Source organism: Hesperophylax consimilis, chromosome 18 (genome assembly GCF_061612785.1).
Source record: "Hesperophylax consimilis isolate HC1 chromosome 18, BYU_Hcon_1.0, whole genome shotgun sequence".
Taxonomy (NCBI): Eukaryota; Metazoa; Arthropoda; class Insecta; order Trichoptera; family Limnephilidae; genus Hesperophylax; species Hesperophylax consimilis.
Window position 1 is genome coordinate 8,846,866 of NC_142853.1, and position 22,277 is coordinate 8,869,142.

The 22,277-nt window shown below is 34.3% G+C and overlaps 1 protein-coding gene across 1 annotated transcript; it reads right to left on the reverse strand.

Moving 5' to 3' along the window:
- Window positions 1–1,579: 1,579 nt before the first annotated feature.
- On the reverse strand, window positions 1,580–17,734 carry LOC149415313 (zonadhesin-like). Its single transcript, XM_089642520.1, has 7 exons — window positions 17,576–17,734; window positions 16,351–16,563; window positions 10,031–10,219; window positions 9,227–9,433; window positions 8,472–8,708; window positions 3,705–3,894; window positions 1,580–1,806 (listed from the first exon to the last, which is right to left on the reverse strand). Exons 1-6 carry the CDS (start codon window positions 17,634–17,636, stop codon window positions 3,749–3,751), a joined length of 1,053 nt encoding a protein of 350 aa, XP_089498646.1. The 5' UTR covers window positions 17,637–17,734; the 3' UTR covers window positions 1,580–1,806; window positions 3,705–3,748.
- Between the last annotated feature and the right edge of the window lie 4,543 nt (window positions 17,735–22,277).

A 22,277-nucleotide genomic window follows, 5' to 3' on the forward strand; every position in this document is an offset into this window, starting at 1 on the left:
TTATTTTTAATATCGGTTGTTTCGTTGATCTGAAGCGCAAATTTTTCAGCCAATAGCAGTTTTCTAATCAGTGTTTCTAATATATTGTGAATACGTCTTTTAACAGTATCTGCAGACAATGAAAAATATACAATATTATGAAAAATATTTTGTCATTGTGTATTAAATACATAATCAAATATTGTAAAGTGTCAAATACATTGAATTTGACCGCGGCACACCTGTCCGACTCACGGCACACCAGTGTGCCACGGCACACCGGTTGCGGAGCACTGGTTTATAGCACAGTGGTTTCTACCGCCTCCGATGCTGTCCGAATAGAAAGACATACACATTTGATTTACAGAGATGTGCAAAATGGGTACCCAAAACCATTTTAAATGCAAAATGGAAATGGGTCAAAACTTTTCCATTTGAAAATGCAAAATGCAAAATACCTATTTTCAAAATGCATTGAAAATGCAAAATGGTTTCTCAGGTCAAACAATTAAAATAATTATAGAATTTTTAAACAATTTTGTCATTTAATAATGGACATCAATGTAGAACAAATATATTACATGATGGTAAATCCAAAAACACCACGACTACAGATTATGAAACCACAAAAAATTTCCGCGGGACTAATGTTGCCAACGTAAAAACATAGAAACTGCTATCTAACATTACAGCGTTATTATTATTATTTTTATTACAGCGTCATGGCCCTATGTTTTGTATTTGAATCAGTATTTTTGTAATGGTATCACTCAATTGCCAGGGCTCCTACCAGGGAGCAACTTGACAAATATAAATTATCTCTCATAGCGAGGTTGAGGACCGACTGATATTTGGGGCTTATGAAAAAAAGATGAGTAGAGATAGTAGGAAGAATGTTGCAAAAAAGCATTCAAAATGGAAAATGCATTGAGAAAAGCATTTAAAATGCAAAATGCAAAATGGTTTTTAGAAAAGCATTTAAAATGCAAAATGGAAAATACCCATTTTGCATTTTGCATTTCCATTTGAAATAAAGCACATCTCTGCATTTGAATAACCCCATACCTAACCTGAGAAGACGTCCGAGGACTGCAAGAAGACGGCTTGAGCCGCAAGAAGACGTTGAATAACTAAGTTATAATGATCTTGAATCTATTAAATTAATGCAAACCGATCGGTACCTATTAGAACTGAAATTATTAATGGCTTTTTTCAGAAAAACGCATTGCATTAATTTATTTCTATCCTTAATAAATAAATACATAAATATAAATAAAAAATTTAAAAAAATAATAAAAAAGGTAATTGTGTATAGCCAAGATCACCTTTAAAGGGTTGAAAGACAAAATAATTAATAATTATAAATATAAATAATTATTATAAAATATTCACCATGGTTTAACAATATTCCATTGTATTTAACCGTTCTTTTACTATGTTTTACAATTATATTACAGTAAGTACCTACTTAGACAATTTCGAAAAATATGACTCCCCAGCACCAGAGACTCGCTTCAGTTGCGCATAATTAATACACCCAGTTTGCATCACTGCAAACATTTATTGCATCATGAATTATTATTAAATAAAACGAAACATATTTAACCTGTGCTCTAATTTTTAATGTGCTGCTATAAAATAATAAAATACTACAAAAATGGCAGGGTTTATTATCAGTATATATGTTTTTAAGATGTCTTGTAAGTAAGTAGGTACACATTTATTGATTATTGATTCTCAATAGTATATAAAATAAAATTAAAAAGATCTAATGGAGATTTCTGATTTTCAACGATTCATGTTCTATTGGGCATATCTATATTGTGCCTGAAAAGAAAGAAAAATAATTAGAACATTTAACATATTTGCGCATTTTTATTACGTATTTTATTTAGTATCTCTATGTGGAGCAAAATTTCGAGAAAAACATAGTTTGGGCTTTAAAATAACCTCATTCTTCACACATGGGGGAATGAAAAGTATAATACAGGGTGTATCGGCACGTACCCGACAAACTTTAACCAGCTATTCCTTAGCACATTTGGATTAAAAAATGTTATGGGCACTTTGCTGTCCGGTAACATTTTTTTTTATTCAAAAATTTAATATTCATATTTTCACCACATGTCACCAATGTTTTATCCTTTGTCAAAGTTTGTAAACCCGTCTGGCAATATTTTGTTCGAGTTTCGTTGAATAATGTACGTACGTACCTACGTTGGCGCTCTTTTACAATCACAACGAAATGGCACGGCACCATTCGTCTCATTTTTAACTAATATTATTTAGTGTGTACGAAAGAGCGAGGACACTTTTTGACACACTTGCTAATAACAGCTGTTGAACACGAGAAACCATGCAAATGACAGTGACGGAGTGTGGATTTTTTATTTATTTTTTGTTTTTAATGGAAAAAAAATGTTACCGGACAGCAAAGTGCCCATAACATTTTTTACTCCAAATGTGCTGAGGAATAGCTGGTTAAAGTTTGTCGGGTACTTGCCGATACACCCTGTATAATAAATCCTAGCAAAATATTCGCAACCTCATAGAGGTCTAGCGCGTACTATCTATAAAGCCCTATGTTAATACGGTATTGACGAAATCCGTCATCTATGGTCTGTAAGCGATATTTGCGAACACGGTCAAAATATGATTCCAACAGTCGGTAGACAAAAGCTGCTGCTTTTAGCGCGGTGTCGGACAAGCTGTCAATACGCATATATTTTTGGATAATTTCGTTCTTTTTGCAAAATAACTGGCCAATTAAAGAATGGAGGTGAACTAACTAAGCCTTTTGATTTGAAAGATATTGTATAAACGATCCATTGACGATCGAAACTTGATCAATTGATTCCGTTTTAACTTGGAAAAACAAAAGTTGTTAGTCATAAATAATTAACTCACTTTTTAGGGTCAAAAAGTACAATCCTGATGTACATTAAAGTTATTTATTTATTGTTTTTGTGTTTAATTCGTAGAACTCCATTTATTTATTTTTTAACTATATTAAAATCAAATTTAATAATATAATTATTAAGTTCTGCAAGTATTTTTTGGTTTTTGATATTGTTACAGCTGTTTCGGCTTTCCAGGCCATTTTAAAACTGTGGTTTATCCACGTTTAGACGAAACAGCTGTAAAGACGTTTAGACGAAACAGCTGTTCTACGAAACGGTAACAATAACAAAAACCAAAAAATACTTGCAGAACTTAATAATTATATTATTAAATTTGATTTTAATTAAATTTAAAAAAAAAAATACATTAATGTTGTTATTTCAATTGAACATTGTGATTTATTAGTATTTTTGTTTGCTTTTACATAACCGTCAAGTTTTAGGAATGTCAATCCATATACAGAGATGCGCCAGTGTTTAATTTTGGGAAACTCTGCCATAGGTCACTCCAAGTGGTTCGCTACGTTTGGTTACTTAGCAGGGGTTCCCGGGTTCATGGAGATAATGTAAAAATAAGTCTTGCCAGAAATATTGTCAATTTGCATCATCAATTTTGGTCTAGATATCAACAGGGCGACCGCACTTGGGAAATTGGTAAAATAAAAGATAAAATCATCGGTAGTTAGACCTACCGATCCGAAATTGTAAAGTTATCGATTTTGCTGTACTTTAGACCCCCTGATGCACAGTTCGCTTTTCAGCAAAGTAAACAGATTTACATTTGACACATAAACAAGGCTTCTCATTTAAGATTTGAATACACACCGATCGTAGGGCACTTGTCAGGCGTGTTGAATTTGCAGTTGGTATCAATGACGAAGCCTTCTTTGGTGACGCACCCTGTTGCAAGGCACATCCTGGATCAAGGAGTGACCCCCAAGGTGGCCAGGTCGTCGCAAGTAGCGGGGCAGGGGTTTGGGCAGCTTTCCATTTCGGCGTTTGGATTGGGGACAAGCTTAAAAGGAGAAAAAAATATTTAGGTGCCATTATTTTACAAATCTTATAATCTTTCAAAAAGAAGAAGATTACTAAATATGGTTTGAAATGCTGTGGAAAATTAGCGTTTACAGCCCATTTACAAGTATCCGGAAACACTATGATGAATTCTGTATCCTTTTAAATTCTCTATCTTTCCAGCTAGATATAATAATACTTACTGAAACCCAAATGCGAGAATGTGTCCCTTTCAGCTTACCTAACTTTAATACCTTGTCAATACCTTCTAGACATACCTCGCATGATAGCCTTACTCTATTTTATAATACTGTATCTTTATCCAACATAAATGTAAATATACTAAAATTCCATTACTCTAATGCTGTCCATGTTACTTTTGCTTTAAGGGGAAAAAAATATTCAGTATTGGCTATATATCGATCTCCCTCTTTATCCACAAATCTATTCATTCTCGAAATTGAATCATTCATAAATGAAGTTAATGTGAACCAATTCGATTTTTCCTTCATTGTAGGAGATATCAACATAAACATACAAAACGCAATATTAAATCCAACTGCAAATGAATACTTGAACTTACTGTATACCAAAGGTTATCTATCTTACGTGAACAGTACCACTAGGCCTAATCATCCAAATGATTCATGTTTAGATCACATATTCCTCAAATCAAATAAAAGTTACCCACATAGATCTGCTACCTTCAAAATTGACATAACAGACCACTATCCGACCTTCTATCGTCATTGTACTGAAAAATTACCTAACTACACAGATCCCATTAACGGTCAGCAAATCAAAACCAAAATTAATTACATATCTCTAGACATCTCACTAACAGCCGAAACATGGGTCTCAGTGCTTTCTAATGATGACACAAATATATCTCTAAATAACTTTTATGATATAATCCAAAACCATATTGAAAAATGTTATGAACCACTAACAGCACCAAAAAGTAAACACAAACACATAAAACCATGGATTACACGTGGACTAATAATCTCAATTCAGCATAGAAATAAACTGTTCAAATCTTATAAAACTCATGAAAAGCATTGCCTATCCACCAATGAAACACAAAATTACAACAAACGTAACCATTATATTATATATAGAAATTATCTAAATACTCTTATAAAAAAATGCAAACACCGGTATTACTCTGAACAACTACAAAAAGCACATAACGACTCACGAAAAACATGGAACATCATAAATGAGATCTCAAACAGGAATCAAAAAGAACACAAAATTCCTCAAAAAATTATAACTGAAAATAATATAATCTTTGATAATCCTAAAGATATTGCAACCAATTTCAACCACTTTTTTACAAACATCGCCTCTACCCTAATTGACAATAATCCTTCTCTTAGCTTGCACTCTGAGCATGTACCCCCAGACTTTCTGAAGACTAAAAATTCTACCTTCGAACTATCCGAATTTCCCGAAATAACTGAACTTGAAATCGCAAACCACATTGACAATCTAAACGCTAGGTCTGCAAATGGCCCAGACAACTTAAGTAACACTACAATTAAATCTATAAAAAAACATATAATCAAACCATTACACCATATATTTAACGCATGCATCAGAGATAGTATTTTTCCGAATAAATTCAAACTAGCTAACATCATCCCAATACACAAATCAGGACCTAGATGTAAAACAGACAACTACAGACCAATCACATTAACTTCTCAATTGTCTAAGATATTAGAAAAATGCATTAAAAAACGTATCGTCGATTTTCTGGAAACAAACTCACTCCTTTCACCTAACCAATATGGCTTTAGAACTAAACTAGGTACTGATGATGCTATATTTAATTTAACCAAAAACATTTATTCTAACCTGGACTCAAACATCAAAACTTTAACCATTTTTTTAGATTTAAAGAAAGCCTTTGACACAGTCAACCATAGAACTCTCTTAAAGAAAATATCCAACATTGGAATTAAACATAAATGTCTCATGCTGTTACAAAATTATATATTGAATCGCCAACAATGCACAAAAATTGGAACATATTTGAGCAATTTTGATTTAGTAAAACATGGTGTACCACAAGGAACTGTATTGGGGCCGCTACTCTTTCTAATATATATAAATGACTTATGTAATATTAAAATACCTGGTAAAATGTTCTCATTTGCTGACGATACTGCAATAACAGTCCAAGGAAAATCATGGGAAGATACTTCTAATAAAGCTAACAAATGTATTACTATTGTCAAAGAGTGGCTAGATAGAAACCTACTTACCCTAAATTATGATAAAACTATTTGTATTCCTTTCTATAACACACAGAAGTCGGCTCCTAAAACCAATCTTAATTTGAAGTTTCATAACGTAAATTGTAACCCAAACACATTCTGTAACTGTGAGGAGATGAAATCTGGAAAACTTATTAAGTATTTAGGTGTAACTATAGATTGTCAACTTAAATGGACCAGCCATATTGAAAAAACTGTTAACAAATTGAGATACCTAAAATATATTTTTAAAAGAATGAGTAATGTAGTAAATATAAAAACCATGAAACTAGTTTATGACTCACTAGTTCATTCATCTCTTTCCTATGGAATAATTGGCTGGGGCGGAACTTTCAACAATCATGTTAAACCACTAGAAATTGCACAAAAATCAATTATTAAGATAATGTACCAAAAGACTAAATCCTATCCCTCTAAACAATTGTTCCAAGAAACTGAAATTTTGGACCTTAAACAGACCTATAGTGCTCAATGTCTTAAATTTATTTATACGCGACCAAACAACTTTATTAAAAATTCAAATCGTGCCAGCCAACGACATGGCGCTTGTGAATATGCTGTGCCTCACTGCAAAACCAGGTTGGCCCAAAGGCATATTAGTTTTATTGCTCCAAAAATGTATAATTCTTTATGTACAACCTTTAAAAGGGACACGTGTGTAAACCTTCAATCTTTTAAAAAGTACATCAAATCTTGGCTAAAAAACACTGAACTAGATATTTTTTTCTTATAAGTTTTAGCAAAGCTATCTGTAACATTTATATCCATGTATACATTATTTTTATTATTTCACATACATACAAAACAGCGGATATATTTTATTGTTTGTAATGCTTTGTCTGCTAATTCACTTTTTAAGATGTCTTCAAAAACTAGTATTTACCTTACTTTATTTTTTGTGTTATTTTAACTGACTTATTTTGACTTATTTTTTGTGTTATTTTAAAACTTTTACATATTACATGATTTAGTTTCTTGTATTGTATCTTTACAGTAACTCTTTTAAAATAACTTAAATTTATATTTAATATTGTATCTCCACTTAAACCATAGAAATAAGATAAAAATACTTATAATACCCACACTCAGGCTTCGCCTTCGTGGGATTTTTTTTTTTAAATTATGTACATTTATTTCAATATTTTTTATACATTTTTCAATATTTTATGTAACCATGTATGTATAAAAAAAAAAAAATTCAATAATAAAAAAATAAAAAAAAATAAAAAAAATCTGATGCTGTATTTGTACGCCGTTTCAGATTTAAGAGGAAGCTACAAACCAAAAATGTGTATATTCTTGGTATACCTTGGTATATCGTAGGTAATAGGCATTAAAATCGTTTGACAAACGGAGTCTAGGAACGTTCGATTTCAAGCAAAAAACTGGTTTTTACTTATTTTGTAAATAATTTTATAAGAAAGCAAAAAAGTTAATCAAGTGAAACTGTCACAGATAATCTTAGCTATAAAATCGTTTTTTTTAGTTGTTTCCTTTATGCGTTCATACATTTCTATTGAAAAAAAAAAAAGTTTTAGTAGTTTGCATTTATATTTTTTATTGAGTAATTTATTTTTTTATTATTTTTCATATTTTTTAGTTTTCATTATGTACACCAATTCGTTATAAAAATTAATCAAAATAGTGATTTGGCATTAATTTTCGCCTTAAATTACGAAATATAGATACATTTATCGGAAGTTTATTTGTTTTCGTGTCAATATGATTTTTTTAGAATGAGCGTGAATTCAAACCTCAAAATTCAAATTATTCATAATAAAATTTCGTGTCATCGTTCAGCTCATCGACTAAGTCGTGGAACTTTTTTCATCTATTACTGCATGCGGTAAATTTCGTATAATGCGTAGTAAGATTTTGTAGGTCATAAAGGTATGAAATACCGACCGACTACAATGATAAAAATGGGTATTGCTAATTTATTAAGAATGTCATCTAATTATTGGTAATCCGGTTAAAAACGGGAATGCAGGCCGTTTCCTGATAAACCTTTAGTAAATTGCTAATATATCGGAATACGTGTTAATCCACCTGCAGTTGTCTTGATAATATATTATGACTAAATGCGAAAATATTAGGATTTTTATGAACACGTGTTCATAAGACATTCGTATTTTACTAAAAGTTTATCAGGAAATCTGTCGATTCATTCGTTAAGGGCATGTAATCCCGTTTTTAACCGGATTACGAATAATTTGAAGAGATTCTGAATAAATTGGAAATACTCATATTTCTCCGTTGACGCAATAACCTAAAAATATTTCTAGTCACTTACGGCAGTTATCTGGTAGGATGCATTTTCCATTAATGTCCTGCACAAATCCGGTCTTGCAGCTACATCCATCGGTGATGCAGATGTAGGGGCAGGGTCCGGGGCCCCCAGCGTCCTTGTTATCGCAGGTGATGGGGCAGGGGTCTCCGCAGGGCAGGGACACGGCATTTGGGTCTCCGCCGCACCCCACTGGGGTTGGGACCGTTCTAACTGGGGCCGTGCTACCTAGTTCCCGGGAAGCTATATAAAAATCAAATAGTATTGTATTATTAAGCTTAGCGTGTCGGCTTTATTGAAATATTGGCTAAAGAATAGGGTAGTGCAACACAGCATAATATCGCAAAAATGTCTGAAGGTCTGAATACAAATAACCAGGGACGGAAACTGGTGTTTAACATTTGTGAAGGAGGCCAATCATGGGCACCCGCAAGGGGGGGCACTTGCCCCCCCCCTGGATTGACGAAAATAGTCAAATAATGTTACTTTTATTTTAAATCACTTTGTGTTAGCATAAATAAAGTGTGGAGAGACAGAACGTTGGCCAGCCTGGAGCAACATCATCGCCATACAAATACGCTACAGTAAATCAAAACTACATTAAAACATATTTTTCCCCCTCTAGAAAATTTTCTGCGGGCGCCCGCCCATGAGGCCAATTGCAATCACAAGATGAAATACCGGAGGACTATGCAAAACGACATTTATTTTTGTCACGCCCAAAAGAACAAAAAAACCTAAAAGCATTTCCAATCACTTACGGCAGTTTTCTGGCAGGATACATTTTCCATTATCGTCCTGCACAAATCCGGTCTTGCATCTACATACATCGGGGATGCAGACAGTGATACAGATTTGGGGGTCTTCGTCGTCCATGTTTTTACAGGTGATGGGACAGGCGCTTCCGCAGGACGTGAATTCGGCATTTGGATCTCCGCCGCACCCCAATGGGGTTGGGGCCGTTCCAGCTAGTTCCGTGGAAGGTATATACAAATCAAATAGTCTTGTAATATTAAGCTTAGCCTGTCGTATTTATTGAAACATTGGCTAAAGAAGAAGGTAGTGCAACACGGCATAACGTAGGAAAAATAAATCCCGATAATACTTTTGTCCGTGAAAATTTCAAAGCACATCATCTGAACCTCTATAATTCATATGTAACACGCAGGCATATTTATAATTTTGTAAAAATGTGAATAAAAACTAGTGTCATCGTTCGATTTAACTCATCTGTTATTGCGTGGGGTTAATTTTGTATATTGTATGGTAAGATTCTATAGTTTCCAAAGATTTGGAGGGGCTATGCGGAAATAATGCCAAAGTATGGCTAGAAAACGAAGATCATAACAAATTGCATCGACGAAGAGGTGGACCGACTGAGAGAAACCACATTTGAATAGGATGAGAAGGTCTGAATACAAATAACCAGGAACGGAAACTGGTGTTGAACATTTGTGAAGGAAGCCAATTCCAACTATGAGATGAAATACCGGAGGACTATGAAAGATGACTTGTATTTTATAATATCAGTGCCAAAAGAACTAAAAGCATTTATAATCACTTACGGCAGTTTTCTGGCAGGATACATTTTCCATTAACGTCCTGCACAAATCCAGTCTTGCAGCTACATCCATCTTGGATGCAGATTTCGATACAGCCTTGGGGGCCTCCGTCGTCCTTGTTTTTGCAGGTGGTGGGGCAGGGGTTTCCGCAGGGCAGGGACTCAGCATTTGGATCTCCGCCGCACCCGCGAGCTGTCGGTTATACAGAGAATAAGAGATATATTAAGACGATTGCTACCAAGGCCAGGTCCCACAACGACTACTTCAGCCTGCTAATTAAGGACACTAAGCTAATGGCCGTCCAAGCTCCATTATAATCACAACAAAAAATTAACCACTCTCCTTTAGATGTATTGTAAAAAATAATTTTCTCGACCATTTGTACATAGACGGTGTTTTCATGCCCCACAACTTAAGCGGGCGTAATTGGAACAGTCCGCTCTGAGCGCCAATTTTTTTAATACCTAACATCTAACAGCCCTTGAGATAATTTTCGATATAAACGGCGCTACACAAAAATAAAAATCATCCGAATATTATTGATTACAGTGATCACCTACCTAGACGTGTACTGGTTTTGACAAGGGACGTCAAAATTTTACTCGGGCCAGGCGCTGTTTGGTTCGTGGCCAACTCTGCCCACAACTGAGATTCATTTTCGAGAATGCTACGCAATACGCTAAAGTTGAGCAGGCTTATACTGCAAGGTTCGTCAACTCATTCGAAATGTGTATGACTAAATCTAAATTGCTGTTTCGTGGCTTTCATCATATGCTATATAATTAATTTTATTTTTATTTATTCATTTTTGGGAAATTGACAGTTTACATTTAATCAGTTTGTACATAAGTATTATTATGGTAAAATAAAACCAATTATGGATTTCTTTCTTGTGACTTTAACTGAGACAGCATAATATTGAATAAGTTATTTAAATAAATTATACAAAACAAAGATTATATAAAACGAAAAAATTACAAAACAATACATTTATGGCCATGGAGAGAGGTTGTAGGAATAAATCAAATCATAATAGAGATATAAACAATAGAGACATAAACATTATTCAGAAACCATGAGAGAAATATTCTTTGGACCTCTTGTATTTGGCAAGTTCGGAACTGAAAATGTCAACCATGGATAATACGCTATTGTAATTATTGCATAGTCTGTTCAGGCAAGAATTCTGCTTAGAGTTCGTTTTGCTTTGATCAACTATGAACAGGACACAATAGCGTGTTGAACGCGCAGGTTCTTTGCATGGAATCTTGTTTAGCAACTCTGGGCATTGAATATTATTTTTAACTACTTTATACAGGAATAGTGCATCATTATGATGCCTCCGTACACTCAGTGAATCAATTTTAAAGTATGAAGCTGCCTTTGCATAATTATTAAATCTTTCAAATGACTTGTAACAAAGATATTTTAGGAATTTGTTTTGAATCGCTTCGATTTTGTTTGTGTGAATTTTGTAAAATGGAGACCAAACAACCGATGCAAACTCCAAATGACTTCGTACATAGGAAAAGTAGATTTGCTTAATGATATCGATGCTATTAAAAAGTTTTGGGTTTCTTATGATGAAGCCTAACATTTATGCAGCTTTATTTGTGATTTGATGTACCTATATGAAGGTTATATTGTAGTTTACTATCAAGGGTTATTCCGAGATCACGATATATTGTTGACTGTTGCAATGTTGTTGTTGTTTAAAGAATAATTAAATAATATTTTATTTTTATTTCTCGAAAAGACAATGTGATGACATTTTGAAACATTTAGATATAGTTGATTTTGTTGGCAATTGGTGGATATATTGTTTAAATCATATTGTAAATTGACACAATCGTTTAGACTTTTTATTGGCTTGTACATCATCAGCATCAGCAAATAATTCTATTTCAGAGTATTTTAAAACATTGATCAAATCATTAATATACAAAATGAAAAACAATGGTCCGAGATGAAAACCCTGTTGGATCCCAGAGGGAATTTCATTGAAATCTGATTCGAAGCCCTTTATTGCTACCACGTATACCTAATGACCAAAGTTTTCTTAGTAATAATTTTATGATTAATTTTATCAAATGGTCTATATATATGATATCTACTTGAGTGCGGTTGTCCATGTGATCGACGATGAATTCAGTAAGGAGAACAAGATTACTTTCCACATTTCTGCCTTTTGTAAAACCATGTTGCTTTGTTGTTATGATGTGATTGAGTTGTGGACTTAGATATTTGTAAATAATTTTTCCATTAATTTACTGAATATTGTTAGTTTTGAAATCGGACGATAGTTTTTAACATTATTTTTTTGGCCATTTTTGTGGATTGGTGTTGCATAGGCTCTTTTCCATATTTCAGGCACCGTGCCTTCGTTCATTGATTTATTATATATAATGCAGAGAGGTTTTGCGAGGGTTTAGGCACAATTAGCTACAAAGTATGATGAAATGTCATCACACCCCACGCTTGTGTTTATGTCAAGAGCTTTTATTTATTTTAAGACTATTTCTCGTGTGAATTTAACAATGGTTATATTTATGTTATTTGTGTTTTCTGGTATGTCGAATGTAGGTAGGTTATTATCGTTTATGTAAACTGATTGGAAATATTCCATTAAAATATTACATATGTCTTGGCCATTTTCTGCTTTTTTATCATCTAGGTGCATCGTCCTCGGAAGAGACGATTGTGTTTTTTTTTATGTTATTGAAATGACTCCAGGAGAGTTAAGGATTACCATTCATGTTACTTTCAGCAGTAGGTATATAATTGATGTAGAGTTGTTGAGCAATTCGTTTTTGTATAGATCTTAAGAGTGAAAACGTTTGGTAGTCACGTGGATTTAAAATTTTTAAAAATTTTTATGATATTTATTTTTTTCTTTAATTATTTTTTATAAGAGATGATGTATACCATGGTGGATAATTACAATTTTTTGCTGGTTTAGTTGGTACATAATTTATTTTAATATTGTTTAATATGTTGTAGAATACGTCACTTTGCGTGTTGAGTATTCAAATGGTTCAGTTTATGATCCCAATTAATTTCGTTAAGTTTTGTGTTTATTACTGAATAATCCGCATTTCTGAATTGTAATATTTGATTTGTGTTAGATTTAAGTTTTTTTATTTTTTTTAGTAAGAATCGAAATTAGCAGTGTTTTATGATAAACATCTTCTGGTACTAATGAGATATTGTTATGCGTAACTTTCAGTAGTATGTTGCTTACCTACAGCTAAGTCAAGAATGCTAACTAACTAACTAACTAACTAACCATCACGCCGTTTCCCCGCAGGGGTAGGCAGAGAGGACGGACCGCCAAACAACTCGGTCTTGGCACACACTCCTTGCCTCATTCACATTCATACATCGTCTCATACATACTCTTCTACTGTTCTGACTCTTGACATGGCCCGACTCAAGTATCTGATTCACTTGGTAGTGCCATGTCTTCCTCGGGCGTCCCCAACTTCTGCTACCATTCACATTTGCATCGTATATTCTCCTTACACTCCTTTCTTCGCTCATTCGCTCTACATGCCCAAACCATCTAAGCGTCCCTTTCTTGATCTTACTCATTACGCTTACATCAACCTTGCACTCTTTGCGGATATCCACATTCCTCACACGATCATACATGGTTTTACCACACATACGCCTCAGGGATCTCATTTCAACAGCATTCAATCTACTTTCATCCTTTCTTTGCCAGTTCCATGCCTCACTTCCATACATCAGGTTAGGTACCAGCACTCCATTGTGGACTGCTAACTACGCTTCTTTGGACATTTTTTTGCTAGCGCCAACTGCGTTCAGTCCTCCATTAATGGAGTTACCTGCATTTACTCTTCTTTCAATATCTCTGTCAGCCTTCCCATCTCTCGTAAACATGCTTCCTAAATACACAAATTCATCCACCTGCTCCAAGTATTCCTCATTCACAGCTATACTGCACACTGTTTTCGTACTTTCTCTTTCAAACACCATTACTTTAGACTTACTTACATTCATGATTAACTCATTCTTCACGCATACTTCGTTCATCCTAGACACGAGAGATTGCAGATCATCCATACTATTAGCAATCAGCACCGTATCATCAGCATACAACAGGCAACATACTTTCAGATTACTCAAATTCGCGCCCAATCCTACCTCTTTCAATTCTTGCATACAATTATCCATGTATAGATTGAATAACCACGGTGACATTACGCAGCCTTGTTTAACACCTTTTGTGATATCAAACCACCCCGTAAAACGAACCGTTCACCCTAACACATGCAACGCTTCCCTCATATAGACACGCAATTGCCTGAGTCAGATTCGCATTCACTCCATACTTGGACAACACCTTCCATAGCTTTTTCCTGTCGACTCGGTCGTATGCTTTTTGTAGATCTACAAAGGCACAGAAAAGTTTCTGGTTTTTTGCCAGAAACTTCTCGGTGAGCATACGCAATGAGATCTGGTCCATGCACCCCCTTCCACTCATAAAAGCACCTTGCACATCCCATATTTTAGATTATTTATATTATTACTTTGAGAGTTATATTGTTTCAAATTATTAAATGATAAACATTCTATAAAGTTCGAATGGGCGGGATTTCACGAGTTGATGGGTTCTGTGTACATATAGTCACCGTTTTCATTTAGTGACCAATGTAAGTGAGGTAGATTATAATCTCCTACCATAATGAAACTTTCATTATTGTTATCTGTGAAAATTTGTGATGCTTTGTTTATATGTGACGTAATATTTATGAGGTGTTTATTATCTGGTGGGATATATGAAGTGCATATGTGATTTTTTTACCAGGAAGTGAAATAGTTACACGTATGTCTTCCGCTTCAGATCCCCATTTTATTTTTTGATCAGAAATTAATTTACTTTTGACTGCAATTAAAACTCCACCACCGCGATTCTGATTGAGGTTATGAAAATCTCTATCTCGTCTGTAAACATGGTATCTTGAATCGAAAAGTTCCTCATTAAAGATTTAATTGTTTAGCCATGTTTCACTGAGACATATAATTTCATAGCTGTTTAATAGTATACTTTGAAGAAAAGTATTCGTTTTGGTTCTGACACCACTTAAATTTTGATAATATAGCTCTAAAGATTCCATTTGCAATGCAGTTAATATGAAAGTAGCTGATATGTTCTAAGCGTTGTTGATGGAAATATCGTATTTTTTTAGTTTTTCTAAATCGTTATAAGAGTTAATGCAATAGTGATCTGAGTTTTTATTTAGTCTAACATAAATTTTACAATTTTTAATCCAGCAAAATTTGAATTAATTCATTTTGCTAAACTCTCTGACCTTTTTGTAGAGTACTTTGTTTTCATGAGTTAAATGTTTATTAATGTAGATCCGATGTTTTCCATTCAAGTTAATATCCTTTGCTGTTAGGCCCCGCCTTGTCCGGATTGCTGCTATGATGTCATCTTTTTGTTATTTGCACTTCAATTTAACGATAATATTTCACCGTATTATATTTCTTCTTGTGGGTTACTCGTGTGGCGTATTCTATTTCATCAGGATTTACTATTTTTAATTCTGAGTAGATGCTTTTGATAATCTCCGTCAGGTTTTCTTGTTTTTTTTTCTGGTATCCCAATGATTTTTATGTTATTAATGCGTGCGTGTTGTTCGTTAGCGTCGAATTGTTTTTGCAATTCGATAAATTCACTTTGAATTAAGGCATTTTGTTCCAGGGTTTTTTCAAGGCTGTTGTTTTTTTTGTGTCAATTTTTTTTCCAGAGTTAATATTTTGTTTTTTAATTCTTCGATTTCTTCTTTATACTCGTTTCTCATGGTTTTCATAAATTGCACCTTAAACTCTTGAAACTTTTTGTCAAGGATTTGGAAGAGTTGTGTGTCTGTATTAGTTAGTGCAGTCTTTGCAGTTGCCCTTGTAGTCATATTGGCACGGAATATTAGCGAATATAACTAATATTACAACACTTCACTATTATAAACTTATTTATATTTTTGTTTTATTTTGTGAAATTTCTAAAGAGCAATTAAAAAACACGACAGCTGTCATTGAATATTATTGTTGTATTAATATGCAATATAATCCATCGTATAGATTTTGTAGGTCCCAAAGATTGGAAAGAATGTCAAAAGATGGCTAGATAATGAAGATCATGACCAATTGTTGTTGAACTGGTGTTGAACATTTGTGAAGGAGGCTAATTCCAACTACGAGATGAAGTACCGGAGAACTACGCATGTTATTTTTATACATTTTAATATCAGGCCCAAAAGAACTAAAAAAACCTAAAATCATTTCTAATCACTTACGGCAGTTTTCTGGCAAGATACATTTTCCATTATCGTCCTGCACAAATCCAGTCTTGCAGCTACATCCATCTTGGATGCAGATTTCGATACAGCCTTGGGGTCCTCCGTCGTCCTTGTTTTTGCAGGTGATGGGGCAGGGGTTTCCGCAGGGCAGGGACTCGGAATTTGGATCTCCGCCGCACCCCACTTGGGTTGAGGCTGTTCCGGTAACAGCTATATACGTACAAGTCAAAAAGTTTTGATAAATTATATTTTAATAGATATCAGGATTAGATAGTGTGAAAGTATATACCGCAACTTATGCCGTGAGAAACTCGAAGTAAAAATAGGAGTAGAGAATACTAATGAAGGGAGCTGGCAGGACTCTTAACAGGACACTGCTACCTCAGGAGAGACTGCTACAAACAACGATTCAGCCAAGGAGCCCGTGTCTTATCTTAATTGGAAGATGCTCTGATACCTCGTTAACCAAGTTGTGAAATCAAGAGACATTACCAAATACCCTGGGACTAGGCTATCTCGGTACTTTCTAATGAATAAGGAGAAGTAGAGAAGATAACACAATGAACCAATTTCTCGCAGACCGTCTCCGTATCAATAATGTTACTCAGAGTTAGTAGGACCACTAACAGGAAATTCACATTGAGAGAGACATATGCAGCGACTAGGTTCTAGAATATCGATTCATGCATCTTGAATCGCGTTGGAACCTACTAGTAAAACGGTGAATTTTCCGGTTTGTTCTCGAACGGGTTGGCCTATATAAACACGACGTCATCGAGGTGCACTCAATGATAAGCAACTACAGAGCAGTCCCGTGATCATGGACCATGGATTCCCATCGTGATGCACATAAACTACTGACGACATCGTTGTTCGTCGTCAGCAACTGTGACTACTCTGGCTACTATATTTGAACTCTGTAAATCGACTACCTCAATAACGACGCTGCTATGATACCACACGCATCTTTCATTCATCTCCTTATCATATCTCCAAACATATATAGCTATTGGGAGTTAAAATCATCAATATCTATGGAAAATGTGAAGAGGATAAAGTTTCAAACATATGGGACTCATGTTGTGGAACACAATCCGAGTCAACTGCGTTGGAGGAAGTGGAATACTGTCAAAAAATATAGGGGAACATGGGAGATCATAAATAACGGACTCTTCTAGAACTTTTCCACATCAATAACAATAATGAACTAAACATAACTTACCTATATCAGCCGCAAGGGTTGCAGATACGCAGCAGAACAATGCCAACACCAAAATACGCATTTTAAGATGTGTTTGGATACTCTTAGGATCTGACACTGCTTCGACCAGGCCTGGTGGCGGTATGAATGAAGTCTTTGAGAAGAATAGACTACTTATACAGCCAGGATGTTTATTAATAACTGCTCTGGTTTGTTTGTTTGGGTAAAATTTGTTTAATCAGCTCGCTTATAAAACGATCCAACAACTGGTTGGAAAGTATAAATATAGATAGAAATCATTAATCACGGCTACTATTTGAATATGAATGAATTATTAAATGACAATATTTGAAAAAATAACAACACTCCTTACTCCGTACATAAAATTTTGTAGAGAGATATAATTATTTTTGTTTTCAATAGGCTCTTCCAGGTTTGGAGAGGTGTGCGAACAATTTCGTACAATATTTGAACATGAATAGGAATATCCAAACGATATTATAGTCACTGGTTATTTACATACACTTTGTTTCGCCCTACTTTTGCTAGTTGGGAATATAATAATAATAAGTGTTTTACTATCTTCTTTTTTGTAACAAATAGATAATATATAATATTCCTCACTGGGACCTGTGCTGAAGAATACATTTACATATTAGTAAAATTTTGTAGTATGGATAACATAAATATAACTATAAATAGTATTCTTTCTGAAATAATTATAGATATATTACGCGGTGTTTTTTGGTTTCAGTTTTAGTCTGTATTTAGTGTTAGTATATTATATACGTGTTGTGCGTTGTGTCTTTAAGGATGGGTTGTTTCGGATAACTTGAACAATTCTTCAAATTTCAAAGTTAATTTTCAAGTTCTGTGAAAGATATTTTTAAGTTCTGTTTTTATTTCAGTTCTGTCAAGCAACTAGCCTATAATGATATAATAACAGAATTTGAATAGGACGTTCACAGAACCTGTAAATGAACGTTGAAATTTGATGAATTGTTCAAATTCTCCGAAACAACCCGTCCTTAGACTCTGATATCGCGGGTTTGCTCAACGCTCACATTTTAATTATTTCTGATGAACGTATTACCAAAATGAAAAAAAATGTTTCCCTACGGAAAAATCACAATTTTGGTAATTTTCTCAACTACCATACTACTGGGCTCATGCCCGTATTATGGTAGTTGTGCATGATTTATGTAAGAATAACAATAATAAAAATAAGGGAAAAAGACATTTTTATGGTTAAACAAATATTTTTTAAATGCATATTATTAAAGAAACCATATTAGAAATAAAAATAAAGATAAAACTGATTGATAAAAAAAATATTTTGAAGAAAATAGAAATAAAAATATGAAAAGTAGGATTAACATACATTCAAAAATAAATCAAATTATTTTATATCTTTATTTTTTTTTATTTATCAGTAAATCTTGGTACGTACTTATCTAGAAATGTACATGTTTACGGTCACATTGTCAAATTTGCATTTAGCGATATAAAAAAATAAATGAGTTAAAACTTTTTTTGTAAACAGTGTATGAGTGTTAGGAACTCATGTATTCTTCAAAGAAGGTTCTGTTTCATGTTTTTTTCTGTCATTTCACAGAACAGGACACAGAAAAATAAAAAGAACGGTCACAACTTGGAATTGAGCCCAGAATCTCTTGTCTTCCCAGGACAGGCGGCGTCTTAAACCATTATTTGTCTTATACTGTTTCATTTTCCTTCATTATTATTTTTTTTGGTAAACTAATGTTTAAGACAAGATTTTTTATGCATAGCACAAAGGGTAACAATTATTTTACAAGCAATAATTAGTTTCATTTTCCGTTTAGATTTATTAGTATTATCTGCTTCTTCAGTGATATAATACATTGATGGTATAACCTTCAAAATAAGTTCAAAATAAAAAGTTGTTCCTGAATTATAAATTTAACTTAAGTCTACTTTTAGTTCTATATTATACTTTGTTTGTACTTGTTCCTCCTACTTTCATCTTTCGAGAGCTTGAATTCGTTTTTTGCTTTCTGTCGTCAATTTATGATCAAATACCACAGTTGATTATTTTTATGTTCTCTAGTATTTGCTCATGCTTGCGTACATATTGACATAATATGCAATAATTATTGATAATGGTATATTTATACCGTGGATATCAAATAAATATCACCAGGAATAAATTGCAGCTGTTAGGACGTGGAAATTAAATTTATGTGAAAAGAATATTGAAACACCGATTCTTTCAACCAATGTAAAATATATAAATTTATTGCATCTACCTGAAGAGTGAAGTTGTCTTAGCAGAAGACATCGCTAATTACCCAATGGCTACCCTGGTGAACTTAAAATGTGGCTACTGTTGGGCCAAGGACCGGATAGTCTGAAGGCAAGCACCGCAGCCTTAGGAAGCGAGGAACTCGAACGAAAAATCAGACTGGCAGGAGTGGAGAAGACTCGTCAAGGGTGCTGCCAGAACTTTAGAAATGAAAATTATAGACAGCTGTAGGAAATGTAAAGAGGATGAAGCAACAGCGATTCTGTCAAGGTCCATGTTCCATTTTGAAAGGAAGATTCTCAGTTGTAAAACCAGGAGACATCACCAAATACCCAATGACAAACTTGGTTTACTGCATAGCAAATGGGATAGATCATAGACATGAAATATTCATATGTCTATGGGATAGATACTGTATAAGGACTAGGCAGAAATAAGGGAGATAGCACAATGAGTCTATTGGAATGCAATAAAGATATTCACGGAGCTAACAAGATCACTTATAAAAACTAACACTCGGCATTATTATAGGTACAGACCCATGGGCATCGCCATGGGGGGGGGGGGCAGCTGCCGTTTGTTACTGGCACCAAAACCATAATCTGTTATTATTTTTAACAATAAGTATGACAAGTTTAGTGCCAGATACAAACGTAACGCGTCGTCTCAATTGAGGCCGGATTTCCACTTAGGCCCAAGAGGTCCCGGCTTGGACGGCCAGGAAAGCCAGGAACCGATTTTTAATATTAACTCCACACAGTAGGCTCCGATGGTAAATAAGTTCCTTGTGACATAACCTTTGGGATTGCTCGGTAAATGGTACATAGGACTTGGAAAATAATATATTAAATATTTCATAGTGCGCCAAAGTCAGAAGGGGCCCCAGACAAAATGATACAAATTGAGGACACATAAGTCGTGAAAAAATATTTCACATATTTGTATAAGTGGAAAACGTTGCTTGTGGAATGGTGGAGGACCAGCAGTTATTTGAAGTTGCGACGCGTGGGCGGTAATATGACGCGTTTGTCCACTCGGCTGCTAGCTGGTTAAGCAGATATATTTTGATGTGAAACTTCTTTACGCGCGTCATGCATTTTCGAGGACCGGAGTAAAACCGACTCATGACCGTCACGAAAAACCGTGATCATTTGGTGGTGGGGGTACGGGACCCCCGCCACCGTTCACTGTCGCTCTCTCACCGTAGTCGCTCTCTCACCGTAGTCACTTACTAAGGTGAGGGAGCCACTGACGAACGTTCTCTCTCTCTCTTCTCTCTTTTCCTCTCTCTCTAGCCAACGACGCCACGCCAGGCATCAGCTGCTTGCTTCGTGTACTGCGCGGTGAGTGTAATACGAGTGAAATACGTAATTGATTGTGGTTTATTCGATTTGGAACAGAGTTTTAGTGTCAAAACATTAGTACGACTAGACGGGGGACAACAATCGTTGCAGTTTTTGCACGATTCATTAAGGATTTGAGTGCTAATGTATATAATATCTCGCACTTTAGTTACCATCACCCAATTATCACGACATTAGGAAATAATATCCGTGAAAGTGACAATGAAAATGTCACATGATTGGTAAATCGTAATCGAAAATTTTAATTGTAATATTGTTGTGTATGTAATATTTAATAATTGTAAATAGTATTGCATAACAGTAAATAAATTGAAATTTTTTGGAACTGTACTTATATCGAAATTCATTCATGTATAAGAAAATATTAAAAAGAGAAAATCTATGCTTCGTCGTTGAATTATTTGACCTATAATCTTCAAACTAACGTAAGACAGAAAAAAGAGAGAATGAAATGAAAAGAGAGAGAAAAGAATACTAAAAGTTTCACTTCCATCGTGCGTAGGTTTGCCACACACTGTATTTTTTTAAAGTTTCCGTTTCAAACGATACTAAAATATTTCCGTTTAACCCTTCAAGCCTCGAAAGGACATTACTAGGATAAACATCATATTCCATTAGACTCATTAGAGGCTCTGAAGGACAGATCCGACCAGGGCGTCCATAAATTACTAGTCACAAACATCATATTCCATTATAGCAGTGTTTTCCAGCCTTCTTTATGCCATGCCCCACTGTAGTCTTTTCAAAAGTCAGATGCCCCACCGGAATCTTTTTTAATTAAACAGCAGTTAAATTTTCAAATCATATTGCAATATGTTTGTAAACAATTGAAACCCTAATGAAATAAAATTTCTGTAACTATCCATGTTCGCAGAAGTCAAGCTTAATGGCAAAAATTCGCATTCATACTAAGGAAAAACCATTCTCATGTTCTTACTGTAACTGTTCATATTCACAAAAGACAAATTTAATGACTCACACGACTCGCATTCACACTAAGGATAAACCATTTTCATGTTCTTACTGCGATACTTCATATTCACGGAAGTCACGTTTAATGAGACACAATAGCACT

Coding starts and splice junctions, on each gene's coding strand:
- LOC149415313 (XM_089642520.1), bottom strand. CDS start 17,636: ATGCGTATTTTGGTGTTGGCATTGTTCTGCTGCGTATCTGCAACCCTT. Junction 16,564..17,575: donor AACCCTTGCGGCTGATATAG/GTAAGTTATGTT, acceptor GTACGTATATAG/CTGTTACCGGAACAGCCTCA. Junction 9,434..10,030: donor TATCCTGCCAGAAAACTGCC/GTAAGTGATTAT, acceptor CCACGGAACTAG/CTGGAACGGCCCCAACCCCA.